This window comes from Somniosus microcephalus, chromosome 3 (assembly GCF_052327205.1).
Source record: "Somniosus microcephalus isolate GS21.2 chromosome 3, FLI_Smic_1.0, whole genome shotgun sequence".
NCBI lineage: Eukaryota > Metazoa > Chordata > Chondrichthyes > Squaliformes > Somniosidae > Somniosus > Somniosus microcephalus.
In genome coordinates, this window is record NC_140989.1 from 197,927,472 (window position 1) to 197,947,250 (window position 19,779).

Genomic DNA, 19,779 nt, shown 5'->3' on the forward strand with positions numbered 1-19,779 from the left:
CCAAAAACGGTTCCAATTCCTTAGGAATCTAAAGCCCTCCCTCCTACACTATCTCTCCAGCCACGCATTCATCTGCTCTATCTTCCTATTTCTGAACTCACTAGCACGTGGCACTGGTAGTAATCCAAGATTACTACCTTTGAGGTCCTGCTTTTTAACCTCTTTCCTAGCTCCCTAAAATCTGCCTGCAGGACCTCATCCCTCTTCCTACCTATGTCGTTGGTACCGAGATGGACCGCGACCTCTGGCTGTTCACCCTCACCCCTCAGAATGCCCTGCAGCAGTTCATTGACATCCTTGACCTGGAACCAGGGAGGCAACATACCATCCTGGAGTCACGTCTGTGGCCGCAGAAACGCCTGTCTGTTCCCCTAACTATTGAATCCCCTATCACTATTGCTCTCCCTCTCCTCTCCCTCCACCCACCCACCCCCCCCCCCCCCCCACTTGTGCAGCTGAGCCTTCCATGGTGCTGTGGACTTGGCTCTGGCTACACTCCCCAGAGGAACCGTAGCCCTCACCAGTACTCAGCACCGAAAACTGGTTGGTGAGCAAGATGGGCTCAGGGGACTCCTGCACTACCTGCCTGGTCCTCCTCTTCTGTCTGACGATCACCCATTCCCTCTCTGTCTGTACATTCTTAAGCTGCGGGGTGACCACCTCCCGAAACGTGCTATCCACGTAGGTCTGAGCCTCGTGGATGCACAGCAGTGACTGCAGCCGCCGCTCAAGCTCCGTAACCCAGTGCTCGAGCTGCTGTAGCTGGCGACACTTCCCGCACATGTGGTCGTCCAGACCACGGGAGGTGTCCAGGACTTCCCACATGGCACAGGATGTGCATTCCACGGGTGTGAGCTGCCCTGCCATACCTCTAATTAACAGACTATTTACTAACCTAGCTGGAATAAAAAAAATTTAAACTTTAAGAAAGCCAAGTAAAACCAGTGACCAGATACTCCCGAATCAGCTCCCTCTTTTTGAATGTTTAGTTTTTAATCCCGGCTCTTAATTTAAACCAATGCCCAAGATAAAGAGAGAAATACTGACCAACCAATCACTTCCCTGCTTTCCTGTGAAATTAGGGTTCATGTGATTGGGGGTAATAACAACATCAACAACTTGTATTTATATAGCACCCTTAACGTAGTAAAACATCCCAAGACGCTGCACAGGAATATTTTAAGACAAAAAATTTGACACCGATCCATATAAAGATAAATTAGGGCAGGTGACCAAAAGCTTGGTCAAAGAGGTAGGTTTTAAGGAGCGTCTTAAAGGAGGAAAGAGAGGTAGAGAGGCGGACAGGTTTAGGCAGGGAATTCCAGTCCTTATACCTAGGCAACAGAAGGCACGGCCACCAAAGGTTGAGTGATTATAATCAGGGATGCTCAAGAGAGCAGAGTTAGAGGAATGCAGAGGGGGAGGGGGGTTTTAGAGGGGGATGGGGAGGTTTAGAGGGGGAGGGGGGAGAGGAGGGGAGGGGGAGAGGAGAGGGGGGGAGAGGAGGGGGGGGGCGAAGGGGAGAGGAGAGAGGGAGGGGGAGTGGAAGAGAGAGGGGAGGGGGGGAGAGGAGGAGAGGAGAGGGGGGGAGAGCAGAGGGCCGCGCAGCTTCTGGGAACGTTGTATAGAACATCTGCTGCACAACCTTGATCAACATTCTCTGTTACCCCAAGCAATCAAGTTAGTCAGACATGATTTGCCTTTAACAAGTCCATGCCCGCTCTCCTTGATTAACCCATGCATTTCCAAATGAAGGTCTATTTTGTCCCTGATTATGGTTTCGATAACTTCCCCACCACCGATGTTAGGCTGACTGGCCTGTAGTTTCCTGGTTCATCCCTCTCCCCTTTCTTGAATAGTGGTATAACATTAACAACACTCCAGTCCTCCGGCACTGCTCCTGTATCCAATGAGGATTGAAAGATTGTGACCAATGCCTCTGCTATTTCTACCTTGGCTTCTTTCAGCAACCTAAGATAGATGCCACCGATACCACCCAACGCATCTTCCCCTCCCCTCCCCTTTCAGCATTCCGTAGGGACCGCTCCCTCCGAGACACCCTAGTCCATCACTCTATCACCCCCAGCACCCCTTCGCCTGACACCTTCCCGTGCAAGCGCAGGAGATGTAACACCTGCCCTTATACCTCCCCCCTTCCCACTGTCCAGGGCCCCAAACACCCCTTCCAGGTGAAACAGCGATTTACTTGTACTTCTTGCAATCTAGTATACTGTATTCGCTGCTCACGATGCGGTCTCCTCTACATTGGGGAGACCAAATGCAGATTGGGTGACCGCTTTGCGGAACACCTCCGTTCAGTCCGTAAGGGTGACCCCGTGCTTCTGGTCGCCTGTCATTTCAATTCACCGTTCCATTCCCACTCAGACCTCACCGTCTGCGGCCTCTTGCATTGTTCCACGGAAGCTCACCGTAAACTCGAGGAACAGCACCTCATCTTCCGATTAGGCACTTTACAGCCTTCCGGACTCAATATCGAGTTCAACAATGTCAGATCATAACCTCGGCCTCTGTTATATTTTTGCTTATATTTTTCATCCACACCTTTGTTTTGGTTCCCCCCCTTTCCTTTTTTTTTCTCTCTCCCACATGGCAGCTGTCTCTCATTCTGCCAGCACATTTCACACCTAATCTAGAGCCGGCTTTTGTCTCCACTAGTCCTATCACCATCTCGTCTCGTTTTGAATACCTCTTAATGTCTCTTCTCTTTTGTTCTCTCCCAGCCCAGCCTCTTAATCTATTTCATTCCCTGTGCCTCTTTAGTCTTGATAAAGGGTTTTGACCCGAAACGTTGACTCTAATTTCTCTCCACAGATGTTGCCTGGCCTGCTGAGTTTTTCCAGCATTTTCTGTTGTTATTTCGGATTTCCAGCATCTGCGGTATTTTGCTATCGTACTAGGATAGATTCCATCTGGACCAAGTGATTACCAACTTTCAGTAATGCTGATCTTTTTAGTACACCTTCTCCATCTATTAATATCCTGTCCATAACTTCCCTCTCTTTTAGTGTATCCTTCACATCACCCGCTTCCTTTGTGAAGACAGATGCAAAGTTCTCATTTTAGTACATTAGCCATGTCCTCTACTCATTTTAATACATTAGCCATGTCCTCTATGTTCTCATTTTAATACATTAGCCATGTCCTCTATGTTCTCATTTTAATACATTAGCCATGTCCTCTATGTTCTCATTTTAATACATTAGCCATGTCCTCTATGTTCTCATTTTAATACATTAGCCATGTCCTCTATGTTCTCATTTTAATACATTAGCCATGTCCTCTATGTACATGAAGATTTCCCTTTGGGTCCTTAATAGGCCCAACTTTTTCCCTAGCTAACCTCTTACACTTGTTTATAAAATGTTTTTGGGTTCAATTTAATATTTCCTGCTAATTTTTTCTCACAACCTCTCTTTGCCTCTCGTATTAACTTTTTCAATTCCGTCCTGTTTAAATATTGCATCAAACCAGGGTGGGCTTCTCTGTACCCTGCTGCTCAGCACACTAGCTCTTCACTTGTATATATGAAAAGTCAAAAGGGTATTATACTTTACATACAGTACACCACAATAAAATGAATCAATAAAGGCACATCCCAATTTTCACTAAACATTAAGATTACATTTTGCAGGTGAATGATTGCAGGACAGATTGAGTTATAAAAGACAGGTCACCTGTTTTGAGAATTCATGAGGAAATTTGCAAACTGCACCAAAAGATGTATTTTATGTGTTCAACATGGTTTTGGTTGGCTGAGGAAGTTCTGAACTCTCCATTTATTGTTGAGAGCTGTGGGGAAAATATCGAGAGTCCAGAAACCAGAGCAATAAAGTAGAATGCAATGTACATGTAAAGCAGTTTCTTTTAAAACACTATTTAACATTTCTGTTCTGGCTGTTACTGGACATTTTTACAAAATATTTTATGTAGGGTTTTTTCTTTTTAACCCTGTGAAGAAAAACATCTTTTAAGAATCTGTACAATGCACTAATTAGAAGGGTATAATCCTGTTAAAGCTTTTGAATCATTTGAATATTTAAAAATCAGTTTTACTATTTAATATGCTTTATGGCATTTACAGTGTTGAGGTGAACAAAGTTGTTGGCCCAAATTGTACAGGTCTACTGTAAGCTTTTGAAGCTGAAGTTCCCTTTTATCTTCAAAGCTGTGCCCAATAAATTCCTTTACATCCTTCTGGTATATTAAAATTGAGTTGCAATCATTTGTTGCATTGGTGACTTAATTTATAGAGTCAGTCCTGCAGGAACACACAAACTTGCATTTATACAGTGCCTCCCACATCCTCAGGACAATTAATCTGTTTTGAAGGATAGTCACTGTTACGTAGTCAAACTAAAAAAGTTTCCTCTTCTCGAAACAGCAATCTGTATCAAGTAGCTGTTACATACAACACAGTTGATGGTTGTTCGAAAAATAACACCGTGCTTTATTTTTTTGGGGAATGCAAGTATTTTGTTTGTTTTTAAGAATGTTTTTTCTTTCTCCTCTCTTCCCCTCTTCTCCCCTCCACCCCCCCACACACACAGTGAACGGAACATCTGGAGCTCCAGAAAACAACCCTCCTTGCACTGTTAATATTCCCATTGCACCAATCCATAGTTCTGCTCAAGCAATGTCCCCTACTCAGAGTATTGGACTTGTCCAGTCTTTACTAGCCAATCAGAATGTGCAGCTTGACATTTTAACAAACCAGACAGCTGTTGCAGGAGCAGTGGAACACACTTTGGACAACTCCAGCCTGTATGCAATTCCAAATAGGTTTTCTAATCCAGGACAGGCAATCTTTGGAAGTATGGAAACTGGCCGTATGACTGGTGGATCACAGCAGCTATCGCCACAGATCTCGGGAATGGTGCAGATTCCTGCTGTGGAACATGTCGAAAGGGAGCCTGAGCACTCTCAAAAAATCAAACCGTTACGAACAGTGCCACAGTTGGTTGAAGGTGACGCGGTGTTATTCTGTACAACTCCCGAAGTGCAGTTAGCTAAAATAAATGCACATCCACCTCCTCCATATCCAGGAACTACAACGGCTACTGCAGCCGCTGCTCCACCGGTGGACATTTGTCTGAAAAAATCAGATTTCTCTCTCTTTCCTACTGGACATTTTCAAACCCCTCTAGGCTATGAAAGAATCACAACATTTGACAGCAGTGGGAATGTAGAAGAAGTATGTAGGCCTCGCATGAGAATATTGAGCAACCAAAATATGTATACACTTCCAGGCCCAGGACAGTCATCATTACGATTGCCTTCAGCAGATGCTAAGAAGATACAACAGGTATATGGTACACTGAATAGGTTAAATGTTGCTCACTGTGTTATTCCTAGTGGGGATCCACCCCCTTATCCTGATGCAACTAATAGAAGTCAGCGTTTTGACAGTAACACTATACAAATGCCATTGCGAAGAGATAGCAAAGATGCCACAGCCAAGGTGTCTCAACTGCTAGACTCCCAAAGAGTTGTTCAACATGGTCACAAACCAAAAAACAACTCTGTGTCTGCACAGTACCAGCAAACTTCTCTCAGATCTCCTCCTGCTCTCTATACCTGCAGTCAGTGCATCAGCAATGGAAGCAACAATGGTAACATTAATATTAGACCGGAACTACCTACTGGGACTGGCTCTCAGCACAGCACTGTAATTGTCCACTCAACTAGTACATCACCCCTGTCTTCTCAGTCATCTTACAATCTGCTGAGTCCCCCAGACAGCTGTCATGATAGAACTGAATATATTAATAATGCTTTCACTGAGGATGAGTCTGTTTTGCAGCATTGCCAAATTGAGAAATCCATTAGGCATATTGCATTAAATAATGAAATCAACATGAATGTGAAGCGGCCTCCTCCATATCAGTGGGACCCAGCAGGGAGTGAGGAGATTTGGATTCCACAGGAAAGGCCAACTCCGATTTCTGCAACAGGGAGTCATAAACCACCACCTCTCATCCTGGAGCAATCACACGTGGAGATGTCTCATGTACCATTCATTCCTATTAAATCTCCTACCAGTCCAACAGTCACTTTCCAATCAAACTATGGACTCACTTTACCATACCCTGTAAGTTACAGTGCATCTCCTATTGCGGCCTTTCAGGCTTCATTTCCAACTTCAGAAGCTATAGGCCCACCACCATACCCACAGCAAGACCCTTCTCTAGTTGTCCAATCTGGTTATCCAGCTAACATTACCTGTTGCCCATTGCCACCAATGTATCCAACCAGTAATACATTTTCTAGTTTACAGCTTCCCCAGATTACATTACACCAATGGAATGCCTACACTGCTTGTTCTCCGATGCATAGTTCACAAGGAACTTTGAGCTCAAAACCACACTTACTTGTTGAGAAACCTGGAATGCCTACATTTCCAGCAGAGCTTCAAGATCACACAGGAACTGAGGTGATTGTGGAAACAGCAGACAACTTCCAAGAGGTTCTCTCTCTGACAGAGTCTCCTGTGCCCCAGCGAACCGATAAATGCAACAAGAAAAGCCGTAAACGGTTAGACAGCAGGCCAGAGGAAGCAAACATGCAAGCAGTAACTGAAGGGAAGATGAAAAAAGAGGCAAAGGCGCTCACGGACTTCAATTCTCTCATTTCTAGCCCTAGACTAGGAAGAGAAAAGAAAAAAATCAAAAGCCAAAAGGATCAGATAAAATCCAAAAAGCTGAATAAAATGAGTGAGTTTCAAGACAGTTCAGAAAGTGAGCCAGAGTTATTCATTAGTGGAGATGAGTTAATGAATCAGAGCCAGAGCACCAAAAAGGTTTGGAAAACTAAGAGGAACCTAAGGACACCAAATGAAACTGATGAGCTGAAATGTCGAAGAGCAAATGAAAAAGAGGATGGGAAGTTAGGGAATCAAGGGTTTGTGTATGTAATGGCTAACAAACAGCCACTGTGGAATGAGGCAACACAAGTATATCAGTTGGACTTTGGAGGAAGAGTGACACAAGAGTCAGCAAAAAACTTCCAAATTGAGCTGGAAGGGCGACAGGTATTGTTAAATAGTGTGTAAAAAATCAAATAACTGCAAAACATCACAATCCGCATCATTTGTGGTCTGTTCATTTGTTTTTTTAAAGATATTTTTGTTTAATATTATTGGTTCTCATAACACCCATGGGAGTGTCCTGGCCTGGTGCTCATAACACCCATGGGAGGGTCCTGGCCTGGTGCTCATAATGTCGATGGGAGAGTCATGGCCTGGTGCTCATAGTGTCGATGGGAGGGTCATGGCTTGGTGCTCATAACACCCATGGGAAGGTCCTGGCCTGGTGCTCATAACGTCGATGGGAGGGTCCTGGTTCGGTGCTCATAATGTCGATGGGAGAGTCATGGCTTGGTGCTCATAACACCCATGGGAAGGTCCTGGCCTGGTGCTCATAACACCCATGGGAGGGCCCTGGCCTGGTGCTCATAACGTCGATGGGAGGGTCCTGGCCTGGTGCTCATAACACCCATGGGAGGGTCCTGGCCTGGTGCTCATAACACCCATGGAGGGTCCTGGCTTGGTGCTTATAACATCCATGGGAGGGGCCTGGCCTGGTGCTCATAAAACTCATGGGAGGGTCCTGGCTTGGTGCTTATAACATCCATGGGAGGGTCCTGGCTCGGTGCTCATAACGTCGATGGGAGGGTCCTGGCCTGGTGCTCATAACACCCATGGGAGGGTCCTGGCCTGGTGCTCATAACATCCATGGGAGGGTCCTGGCCTGGTGCTCATGACACCCATGGGAGGGTCCTGGCTTGGTACTTATAACATCCATGGGAAGGTCCTGGCTCGGTGCTCATAACGTCGATGGGAGGGTCCTGGCCTGGTGCTCATAACACCCATGGGAGGGCCCTGGCCTGGTGCTCATAACATCCATGGGAGGGTCCTGGCCTGGTGCTCATAACGTCGATGGGAGGGTCCTGGCTCGGTGCTCATAATAACATTCATGGGAGGGCCCTGGCTTGGTGCTTATAACATCCATGGGAAGGTCCTGGCTCGGTGCTCATAACGTCGATGGGAGGGTCCTGGCCTGGTGCTCATAACACCCATGGGAGGGTCCTGGCCTGGTGCTCATAACATCCATGGGAGGGTCCTGGCCTGGTGCTCATAACGTCGATGGGAGGGTCCTGGCTCGGTGCTCATAACACCCATGGGAGGGTCCTGGCCTGGTGCTCATAACATCCATGGGAGGGTCCTGGCCTGGTGCTTATAACATCCATGGGAAGGTCCTGGCTCGGTGCTCATAACGTCGATGGGAGGGTCCTGGCCTGGTGCTCATAACACCCATGGGAGGGTCCTGGCCTGGTGCTCATAACATCCATGGGAGGGTCCTGGCCTGGTGCTCATAACGTCGATGGGAGGGTCCTGGCTCGGTGCTCATAACACCCATGGGAGGGTCCTGGCTTGGTGCTCATAACATCCATTGGAGGGTCCTGGCTTGTTGTTCATGACACCCACAGAAGGGTTCTGGCTTGAATAAGATACAGAGGCCTAGAAATTCAGTGCCCTTAGCACCGATTTTGCGGCGCTAGAGGGCCTAGCGCTGCAATTGGCGCCGGTTCCTAAATTGCCTGGGGCCCTTCCGCGGCGGCAGACCGGTAGCGCTGCGCCGGCACCGATGACGTCATCGGTGTGCGCAGCGTCCCGGTTGCCGTGGTAACCCGGCCCCAAGCCGAAATTCAGTTGCGCCCGCCTTGCCCGTGGCAGGCGCAACTAAGACTCTGGCAACAGAGTCTTCCCCCAGTGTGCGCCGGCGCATAAAGGTGGAGCGGCGGCCGGCCGCGTTCCCGGCGGCCGCCTGCCCGCACCTCCCTTCCCGGACTCCTGCATTCCCCCCCCGCGGCCCTGATCAGTGTCTCATGCGAGCTCGGCACTTCCCCGAGGTGCCGGGCTCAGATGTCGGGTCAATCCGCCGGACAGTTGTCGGCTGCAGGCAGCTCCTCCTTAACAGGAGGAGGAGGCCTGCAGTTCCCCCGCCTGCCGCACCGCATCGGGTGCCGCAGCGGGGGATTAGCGCCGGGAAACCCAAGTTCACGCCCGTTTTGAGGCGCTAAAGGAGGGTTTTAGCGCCCGCCGCCGTCTGGGCCCGGCGCACCCGAATTTTCGGCGGGCGCTGCCGCATTACCGCTGGCGCAAACTTTCTGGCGCTACAGCCCTGGCAAGACCAGAACCCAATTTCTAGGCCAGAGAGTTAAAAGTGTAAGGGATATTCATAGAGATATATTCCTTAATGTGAGGGTGCTTCAGGATGAACTGTATTTAACAATTCTGTTTCCCTGCATGTCCAGACTCAGTAACTTCCCATTTTGTATCCCTAATGATGCTGACACATGCAAAAACATATCAAGTGCAAAATGAAAAGACGTTAACCATAATTCTTCAATTTTTAGATGGAAGGCTTTATTTTTTTTTAAACTAGAGACAAATGTTATGAATATACACAGTTCCTTCACATGGTAAGAGATTGAAAATTCCAGAATGCATCCTAACCCTATTTGCCACCTCAATTATTTTTCTAGATAGTTGCTTTTTTTCAATCGCTGCAGTTTCAGTGAGCAAATTAAAATAGTTGTTAGCAGCAGTATTCTTTACCTCAGGTGAAATCATTTAAGGATTGCAATGAATTAAAATAGATGTCAGGGGGTTATTTGGTTCTAAAAGTCATTTCACTGTTGATGGGATTTTGGATGCTGTTGGTTATTTAACCTCCACCTTTTAAGATAATTTCTGCCACCTGGTTACAACTTAAATAGTCAATTAATTTATAAAGAGCTAAATTTACAAAATTACTAAGTGTTTTCAAGCTAATTTGGGGAAAATTAGATTCGTTCTATAATTTAATTTGCATATTTATGAATATTAATAATTGAAAGATTCTGTTCATATTTTGTTATCTCAACCCTAAAAAGTATATACAGTAAACTGACAGGCAATATAGCATCCTTGACTAATAATGCCAGTGTAATGGGGCAGGAAAATGTGAGACTTTTCAGTGGGAAATAGAAGTACAAATGAGAGACCTATTAATGACAATCACTGAACTGTTAAAATTAATCTCCTGAAAAATAAATCAAATTCGCAACCCTCACATCTGACTAGATTAATCAAACATAACTGGGGTTAACTTGGCTAACCACCGAAAACGAACGTGGGGATTGTGGTACGCGATTAACCCGCGCTCATTCATTGTGATGCAGGCAGCACGTTAAATATGTGCTGTCTGGTCTTTGAAATGATTGCCGCGTGCAGCCAGCGCTACCCTCTTAGTTCATTGGTTGCGTGCATCAACGGGGGGCCTGATATCTCGAGTAGCTAGCACTACTTAAAGGCACCCTGCATCTCTTAAAGGGGAGGTGCATTGTGGCTGCAAGAAGTGGTGGGGCATTTTTGAAAAGCGAATCTGGGCTCTGATACTTTGAGCAATGGCTGAACATGTGACAGCGAGCACCAAGGTTTTCTGGAAATGCACTGGCGGTGTTGGTGCAAGACGTGGAGAGAAGGAGAGCTATTCTGTATCCACAGAGGGGAGGAGGCCCTCCAGACATATGCTCAGGAGGCACTGAGAAGGAAGTAGCGGCGGAGGTCAATGCCAGGAGTATTTCTCCAAGAACATGGATGCGGTGCAGGAAGAAGTTTAATGATCTGACACGAGTTGTCAAGGTGAGTGAGTTCATCTTCAAATGGCATATCCTACCAACTGCACCACTAGCCTCATCCACTGCTCAATTCTCTACACCCACCTACCAATGATCTCTACCAATGAGTGCTCAACCCTAAAATACATATGCTTTACCTCATCCTCACACATTTAGCACTGTTGCAAGCCTCGCACTCTCAGCTAGCACACACTGGCAGCTATCCAACTAGGACAACCACGTCGCCCAAACATATTGCAGGACACTCACTGACATACTTCCCTCTTGCTTGCAGAAGAAGGTGACTCATAACAGGAAAGAACTGGAGGAATACAAGCGCGCCTGCAAGCTTTAACCTGCATGGTGGAGACCATGCTGGCCACCATAGGAAGAGAAATCACTGAGGGAGCTGACGGGATCGATGATGAATGTATCCGCATACCTAATCATCTTTCTCTCTTCCCACTTCTCCCTGATCCCACATTCTCTTCTGTCTCACAAGCTGCAGATGGTGTAAGGATGCAATTCTTACTTTCTCCTCTCCCCTCACCACAACCCACCCTGGTCCCTTTTTCATTGCAGTTACCCAAGATGAAGTAGACAGTGAAGATGAAGAGACACTGTCACTCCATCTTACACTCACAGCCACCAGCTCAGAGACTGACACTGCACGTATTTTAGAGGAAAGACCTACATGTGGTGAGACACCATACAAAATTGCGCAGGAGGCAGGGCGGGATGAAAGGATAGCGCAGGTGCCAGCTTGCAGGAAGGCGAGGTCGCTGCAGAGGACTCGATGGGCCCAGACTACAGAAGAAGACTGATGAGTGTAAATAACCAAATGCTTAGTGCACTGGAAAGTCTGCTAGAGTGCCTGCCCTCAATGTCAGGGAGCATGGAGGAGGCCAGCACCAACTTGGCACAGGTCTTTGGTCAGAACTTGGAGCCCATCCTTTCCAACATGGAATGGGTGGTCACCTCCATCAGCACACTTGTGGAAACCACCATGATGCCGTGTCAGATGGTCAATGTCACAGCTTCCATCAAAGGTCTGAGTGTGGCAGTGGAAGCTCAGACTGCTGCCATCATGGCTCTGAATACTACTGTTCAAAAGGGCTTCCAGGGCATCAGTCCATCAATCTGTTCTCCAGCAGATCAGTAGGATTGCTGAGGCGCTGCCCCGGGAGAGTGGCAGTGGCTCCATGGAGCACAAACCTGCTGTCCTCTCTCAGAATGATAGCATTTCTCATCACACCCCTGCCACTCCGCCAGTGCCCTTGCTGTTGTCTGCTGCAGGCCAGACCCAGATGGTGCAGTCTAAAGTCAGGCCTCGTAGACCCAGAGCTGCTCATGGTTGCCCTCCAAGGCCATCTGCAGCCTGCTCAATTGAAAGTCAACAGCCTTCCAACACCCATGCTGCAGTCACTGGGGGAACACCTCGTAGAAAGAAAGAAGAAAGACTTGCATTTATATAGCGTCTTTCACGACCACCAGACGTCTCAGCGCTTTAAAGCCAGTGAAGTACTTTTGAAGTGTAGTCACTGTTGTAATGTGGGAAACGTGGCAACCAATTTGCGCACAGCAAGCTCCCACAAACAGCAATGTGAAAATGACCAGATAATCTGTTTTTGTTATGTTGGTTGAGGGAGAAATATTGGCCAGGACACCGGGGATAACTCCCCCACTCTTCGAAATAGTGCCATGGGATCTTTTACATCCACCTGAAAAGGCAGACGGGGCCTCGGTTTAATGTCTCATCCAAAGGATGGCACCTCCGACAGTGCAGCACTTCCTCAGTACAGCACGGAGTGTCAGCCTAGCTTTATGTGCTCAAGTCCCTGGAGTGGGACTTGAACCCACAACCTTCTGACTCAGGCGAGTGTGCTACCCGCTGAGCAACAGCTGGCACTACAAGCACTAGAATAGGCAAAGGCACACGGAAGACAGGCACTAAGGGAATGGACAGAGGTGATTTGTTTATTTTTGAATGCATTATGTCGTGATTGAATTCATAAAATTGGATTGGAATGTTCATTTTCTGGTGGTTTTTATTTTTGTGTAGTCAGAAAGTGAATGATGTGATGATCACTGATTGAGGAAAGGTAAGGAGTGTGGGCCTGTTGGTGGATGGGGAGGTGTGGTTGAAGTTACTGGTATCGCTCAAGAATTATTTGATCACCTAGAGCCCAGGCAGAAAGGAGCTGTCTACATTGTATCCCCCTTCCTCTTCCTGTTCCTCTACTTTCTGTTGCACTCCTTCCTCCTCCTCCTCCTCCACCACCTCCTCTTCTTCCTCTTGCTTCTTAGCTCCTCGCCTGATAGGTGGTGGCAAGGGCTGTTCACTCATAATGGCCAGGTGTGCAGCATGCAGCATACTACCACAAATCTTGATACCTGCTCAGCTGAGTAGTGCAGGGCTCCTCCAGAGCGGTCCAGGCAGTGGAAGTGTTGCTTGAGGATGCCGATGGTGTGTTCTATAATGTTCCCTGTGGCAGCATGGCTCTCATTGTAGGCCTGCTGTGCATGTGTGCATGGGTTCCGGACCGGAGTCATGATCCATGTCATGAGTGGATAACCTTTGTCACCCTGTAGCCAGCCTTTGACTTGCTGTGGTGGGTCAAATACAGGTGGTACAGAGGACTGCTGCAGAATGAAGGAATTGTGACTGCTGCCAGGGTAACGGGCATTGATCTGCATGATGCACTGCCAGTGGTCACACACCAGCTGCACGTTGAGGGAGTGAAATCCCTTTCGCTTCATGAAAATGGCCCAGTTCGGATGAGGCGCACGCAAGGCAATGTGCCAGCATTCAACGGCACCCTGCACCATGGGGAAGCCTGCAATCTGTAGAAACCTTTGTGCTCGCTTGTCTATGACAAGAGGGAATGAGATGAAACGGTTTCTCTGTAGATAGAGAGCCTCAGCGCTTTATGCAGCAGTGCACTGCAAACTGTGAGATGTTGCTTATATCTCTAGCAGCAACCTGGAAGGAGCCAAACGCACAGAAGTTAAGAGCCACGGTCACTTTGACAGCAATAAGCAATGCTGTACTTGCCCTACTTTGAGGTTGCAGTTGTGGCTGCAGCAGTAGGCAAATTGCAGTCATGACCTCTTTTGTGAAGTGAAAATATCTCATGCATTGGTCCTCGCTGAAGTTGAGGTAAGAGAATTTCTCCCTGAAGACACTCGGCCGCTATGGCCTCCTGCTGAAGACCCTTCTCCTCCTCCTCCCTCTTCTAGCAACTTGTCCTGCTCTGCGTGGCCTCGCCATTCTCCCAGTCATACTCAATTCCCAGGGAAAGCCCTACCAGGCCACCTATGTCTAGAAGCAACTTGTTTCAGCACAAGGTTTTAAATGACCAGAAAAATACTTCAGCACCAGCCAGACCTTTCTCTTTAGACTGTTCAAACTTTAGCCAAGTATAGGAAAGCTCCAAAATCACGTACAGTTGCACCAGCAGCCAGAGGAAATAATCCAGCAACTAACCTTTAAATAGCGTTGTTGGGGGGTCCTTCATTCCGCTTAACGTCGTGTTCAGCTGTGCAAGGTTAAGCTAAGGCATTGGCTGGCGTTTGCAGTTCGAAAATGACAGCGCTGGCGTTAAATCAGCATTGCACACTGATTCGTGTCATGATCTGCCTGCCCTGCATGTTGCCAGTGGTCATTCGGTGCAAATTCCTTTACCAAAAAGGCATCCTGAGCACTTCCCATCGGATGTGTGCGCGCACATCTCAGACCCCATTTTCGAGCATTAGGTGGCTGAGTTATACCTAAAAAACGGGCACTAAACAGCCCAATTTAGCCCCCAACATGTTTAGAAAAATATTAACCAAGATGTCATTTGTTGGGATCTCAGATGCTAGAAGGGCCTTGTTGTTCTTGATCCTTATGCCATGGCTTCACCCACAATCCCAAAGCGACATCTGTTATTATAAATCTGTTGTGATTCTGTTTGTTAGCTATTACATTTCTTCAAGTGAGGATTATATTCTGAATTGTGCAGTAGTCCTAAATATTTATGAAGGGAGACATCTGTACGCTTACAGATATCTCTTGGCTACCCCTTGTTACCATGGTTTCCACATTTTTAAACTGACATTTTATATGGACACTTTCCTTGTGAAACATGAGTGGGATTGGAATTCTGAACATTGCTTTCCATTCCTGCTGCCACCTGAAGGTATGGGATCTGCCTTGAAGCTGTCGAATCAGTTTTGAACCTTGGCAACATGTGATGACAGACTTGGTTTTCAGTGTGGGTTATCTGACAGTGCAGAAGTATACACTTACTATGCAATGTATGTTTACACAGCATTCAGTCTTTGTGACAGAATAGTGCCAATATTATGGATTGTCAATAATTTTCTTTGCAAATATAGTGATTATAAACCTCATCAACGATCAGTTGAACAGATAAGTGAAACAACTGTAATAAATGGAAAGACGAAGTGCAGTAGGTATAAATGCATTGGAAAAAGTCTGTAATGGATCAGTTATCCTGTTGAAGAACAGCTTCTGATTGAGTTCAAGAGAATCTGTTAAATGATGAACAAAGTTCTTGTTATGCCACAGAATTAACCCTCTCTTCCTACCCTACTTGAATCTTCACTTATTGTCAAAACCCCTTGTTTGGTTGAAACAACTGCATTCAAAGAGCTCCCATCCTTTTTTAAACTGTTTTGATTTCTTTTTGGGTTCAATAAAGACTCATTTCTGAAAGAGAATGTTGTTTAATCTAAAGTCTTGTTCAAGACTTTCTACAGCTTTTTACAGAACACACTATGCTGTGATGCATCTAGAATGAAACTGAAAGTAAAACTCCTCTGGACTGCTTGTCTCTCACATGACCTCTGCTGGTCAGGCACAAGTAATCAAAAACACAGACAAATATGCTGTAAGGCATAAGTAATCAAACACACAAATATCATCACTATTTGCTGATATCATTACATCTCCCTTTCTTAAAACAAGTATTTTACTTTTAACTAACAACATTTAATTAACTTATATTATCATTATCATGATCAAGATTTTTTACCCTTGCTTTGTGTGTTCACATGAAATATGTCAATACACTAGAACTTGAAGAAAGAATAAGATAACATTACTTCCTTCTTTAACAATAGTCCTTAAATTTGCTCAATGAGTCTCTCAGGAGGCTTCACGTGTCTTGAGGATTTTCTGATTGATTGTCCTTGAATCTGAGTTGTTGCCTCAGATGATTGGTTCTCAGCTGTGTGATCAGGTTGTTCACCAGTATCAGTCTCTTGACCTGCTGTGGCTGGTCCCATGAGAAGATCTCGACGATTTCTTCTCAGAACAGCACCCTCATCTGTCTGAATGGTGTATGATCTTGGTTGAACTTCACTCAGGACAGTTCCCTTCTGAGTCCATGTGTTTGTTTTGTCTTTCAACCTTACTTGGTCACCAGTGTGGAGTTCAGGTAGGTTTTGTGTTCCTCTGTCATAGTAGTACTTTTGCTTTTCTTTCTGTTGCTCTTTGAACTTCCTCACTTTCTCCCCCTCTTTTGTTTTCAGGAGGTTCTCCGGGATGGGTAGGTTTGACCTTAGCCGACGTCCCATCAGGAGTTGGGCTGGTGACATACCACACTCGAGCAGCGTTGTGTGGTATACAAGCATGCTTTGGTAGAAGTCAGTTCCACTGTCTTTTACCATGTACATCAGTCTTTTCACTGTCTGGACCGATTTTTCCACTAGTCCATTGGACTGTGGATAGTGAGGACTTGACGTTGTGTGGACAAAGTCCCACTCTTTGGCAAAGTGTCGGAAATTTGCATTGTTAAACTGGGGTCCGTTGCCTGTGAAGACCTCGCTTGCCACGCCATGTCTGGAGAATATGGCTTTCATACTTCTTATCACAGCTTCTGCAGTGGTGGTGTACAGTCTACAAACCTCTGGATACAGGGAGTAATAGTCTGTGACGACAAGATAGTCCTTCCCTTGACATACGAATAGGTCAGCGCCTACCTTCTGGTAAGGTCTGTCTGGTGCTGGGTGTGGCTTTAGTGGTTCTACCGGATTGCTTGCTCGATATTTCAGGCATATTGTGCAGTTTGACACCTCATTTGTCACATCTTGGTTGATTCGTGGCCAGTACATCACCTCTCGTGCTCTTTTCTTACACTTTTCGATTCCCAGATGTCCTCCATGGATCTTTTTTAGCATCTCTCTTCTCAGACTCTTTGGGATAACTATTTTACTTCCTTTGTAGATGATGTCTTCGACCACTGATAGTTCCGCCCTGCAGTTCCAGTACTCTGCTATATCAGGTGAGCAGTCTTGCTTCATGTTGGGCCATCCATCCAAGATGCTTTTTCTCAGTCGTCTCATTGTTTCATCTTTGTTTGTCTCAGTCTTTATGAGCTCCATTTTTGCATCTGCTATGGGCAGTGCACTTGTGATCATGTCCACGTAGGCGTTCACTTTTTCATCCATTGTGTTTGCAGGCTCACTTGGGTCAACAGCTCTGGACAACGTGTCTGCTGTATATATCAGCTTACCCGGTGTGTACGCAACATTCAGTGTATAGCGTTGCAGCCTGATCATCATTCTTTGTATTCTAAGCGGACAGCTATTCAGTGGCTTTTGGAACAATGCAATCAAGGGCTTATGGTCAGTCTCTACACTGATTGCTTGTCCTGCCACAAACTGGTGAAATCTTTCACAGGCGTATGTGATGCTGAGCAGCTCCTTTTCTATTTGAGCATATCGCGTCTCCGCGTCTGTCATTGAGCGCGATGCATATGCAATAGGTTGCCAGTAGTCATATTGTTGCAGAAGAACGGCACCGAGCCCACTCTGTGATGCATCTGATGATATCTTGATGGGTCTCGCTGGGTCATAAAACCTCAGAACTGGTTCCTCTGTGAGCAGTTTCTTTAGATCGCTCCATGACTTCTCATGCTCATGATTCCATTCCCATTCTATGTTCTTTTCAGTTAGTCTTCTCAGTGGCGCTATTTTTTCTGAGAGGTTGGATATGAATTTACCCATGTAGTTGATCATTCCATTAAACCTCTGCACGTCCTTTTTGCATTGTGGCCTTGGCATATTCTCCATGGCGGACACCTTTCTGGGATCTGGTCTGATGCCCTCACTGCTAAGGATATCTCCCACGAATGTCAGTTCTGTCACCCCGAGCTGGCATTTCTCTCTATTCAGCTTCAGGTTTGTTTTCCTTGTTGCTTCCAGCACTTTTTTCAGTCTCTCGTCATGCTCAGTTCTCGTGGTTCCCCATACTATGATGTCATCCATTGATGTATCAACTCCCTCCAGGTGCTCATAGATCATATGGATAGTCTTATGATACACTTCAGGAGCTGAGGCAATGCCAAATGGTAACCTTAGGAATCTGTATCTGCCAAATGGAGTGTTGAACGTGCACAGTCTTGAACTTGCTTCGTCCAGCTTCATCTGCCAAAATCCTGAGGACGCATCTAACTTGCTGAAATATTTTGCATTTGCAAACTGTGCCATGATTTCCTCACGTGTAGGAAGCTTGAAGTGCTCTCTCTTTATTGCTCTGTTTAGATCTCTTGGATCCAGGCAAATTCTGAGCTTTCCATTCTTTTTGTCCACTACGACGAGGGAACTCACCCACTCAGTTGGCTCATCTATCTTCTGAATCACGTTCAGGCTTTCCATCCTGTCCAACTCTGCCTTCAGTTGCTTTTGAAGAGCAAACGGAACTTTTCTGCATGGATGTATGACCGGTGTCATACTTTTATCTACTCTGATCGTGTGTTCTCCTGGAATGCAGCCTAGACCCTTAAATAGGTCTTTGTACTCTTTCATGAGTTCATCATAGACTGTTTCTCCTTCGCTTTCCACAACGAGGACTCTCTTTACCAGGTTCAGTCTCTCACAGGCTTTTAACCCTAGTATGGCTTGCACATCCTTTGGCACCACGATTAATGCTAGCGTGTGCTCTCTGTCCTTGTGTGTTACTTTGACAATGCATTTTCCTTTCACTGGTATATCAGTACCTGAGTATCCGGTCACTTTCACTTGTATTCCATGTAACTTTGGTCTGGGTCTAATTCTCTTAAAATCGGTCTCTGATATCACATTAACTTGTGCTCCAGTATCCAATTTAAATGGAATGTGTATGTCATTCACTTTTAGTGTCAACATCCAGTCTTTCTTTTTTGTTTTCAGACACAACATCTACATTGAATTCCTCTATCTCGCTTTCATCTACTGTATGGACCTTGCTTTGTTGCGCTTGGTTCTTACAGCAACGGGCATAATGGTTGTTTTTGTTGCATCTATTGCATGTTTTACCATATGCTGGACACTTTCTTGGTGGATGCTGTGTACCGCATCGACTACATGACTTCCGATTGTCTCTTTCATTTTCGTTTGCTGGCCACGTCTCTTTTTTCACATTGGCGCTCTCTTTGTTAAGCGGTTTGTATCCGTTCTTTCTCACTGCATCCACGTTGCAGCTACTGTCACTGAACAGCTCCTTTGCCTGCAACTTCACAGTCTCTGTAGCCCTACACAATGCTATGGCTTTTCCCAGGTCTAGATCTTGCTCTCTTAGCAGCCTTTCCCTTAGACCATTATCTGGAATACCACACACCAGTCTGTCTTTTATCAGCGAGTCTGTGAGTCCCCCAAATTCACACGATTTGCTCCGGTTTCTCAGTTCAGTCACATACTGATCAATAGTCTCGCCGATTTTCTGTACACGTGAAAAATTTGTGCCTCTCAAAGGTCACGTTGCGTTTAGGTATGCAGTAGGCCTCAAATTGTTCCATTATTTTATCTAGCTTCATTTTGTCTCCATCAACAGCAAATATGAAATTATTATATACCTCCAGTGTTGCATCACCCACGACATGTAAGAACACGGACGATTTTTGTTTATCACTTTTCTCGTCAGCTCCGATTGCCGCTAAATACAACTCTAAACGTTGTTTGAACCTTCTCCAATTTTCAGCCACATTACCTGTCAATTGAAGCATCGCCGGTGGGAGTAAACCTTCCATTTTTTCACTTCGTTAGCTATTCTCTAATGGTAAGCAACGATGTTCTCTTCTGGCTTGCTAATATGTGGAGAGCTGATTTCGCTTA

General features: G+C 46.1%; 1 protein-coding gene across 6 annotated transcripts in view; it reads left to right on the plus strand.

Annotated features, from left to right (window-relative positions):
• Positions 1 to 19,779, plus strand: part of LOC147121665 (tubby-related protein 4-like) — a 426,260-nt gene that overhangs the window by 398,799 nt on the left and 7,682 nt on the right. For all 6 annotated transcript variants that reach the window (XM_085982109.1, XM_085982110.1, XM_085982112.1 and 3 more), the window contains one exon: positions 4,569 to 7,048. In XM_085982109.1, coding sequence (XP_085838235.1) covers positions 4,569 to 7,048 — 2,480 coding nt within the window. The remainder of the gene's footprint in view (positions 1 to 4,568; positions 7,049 to 19,779) is intronic.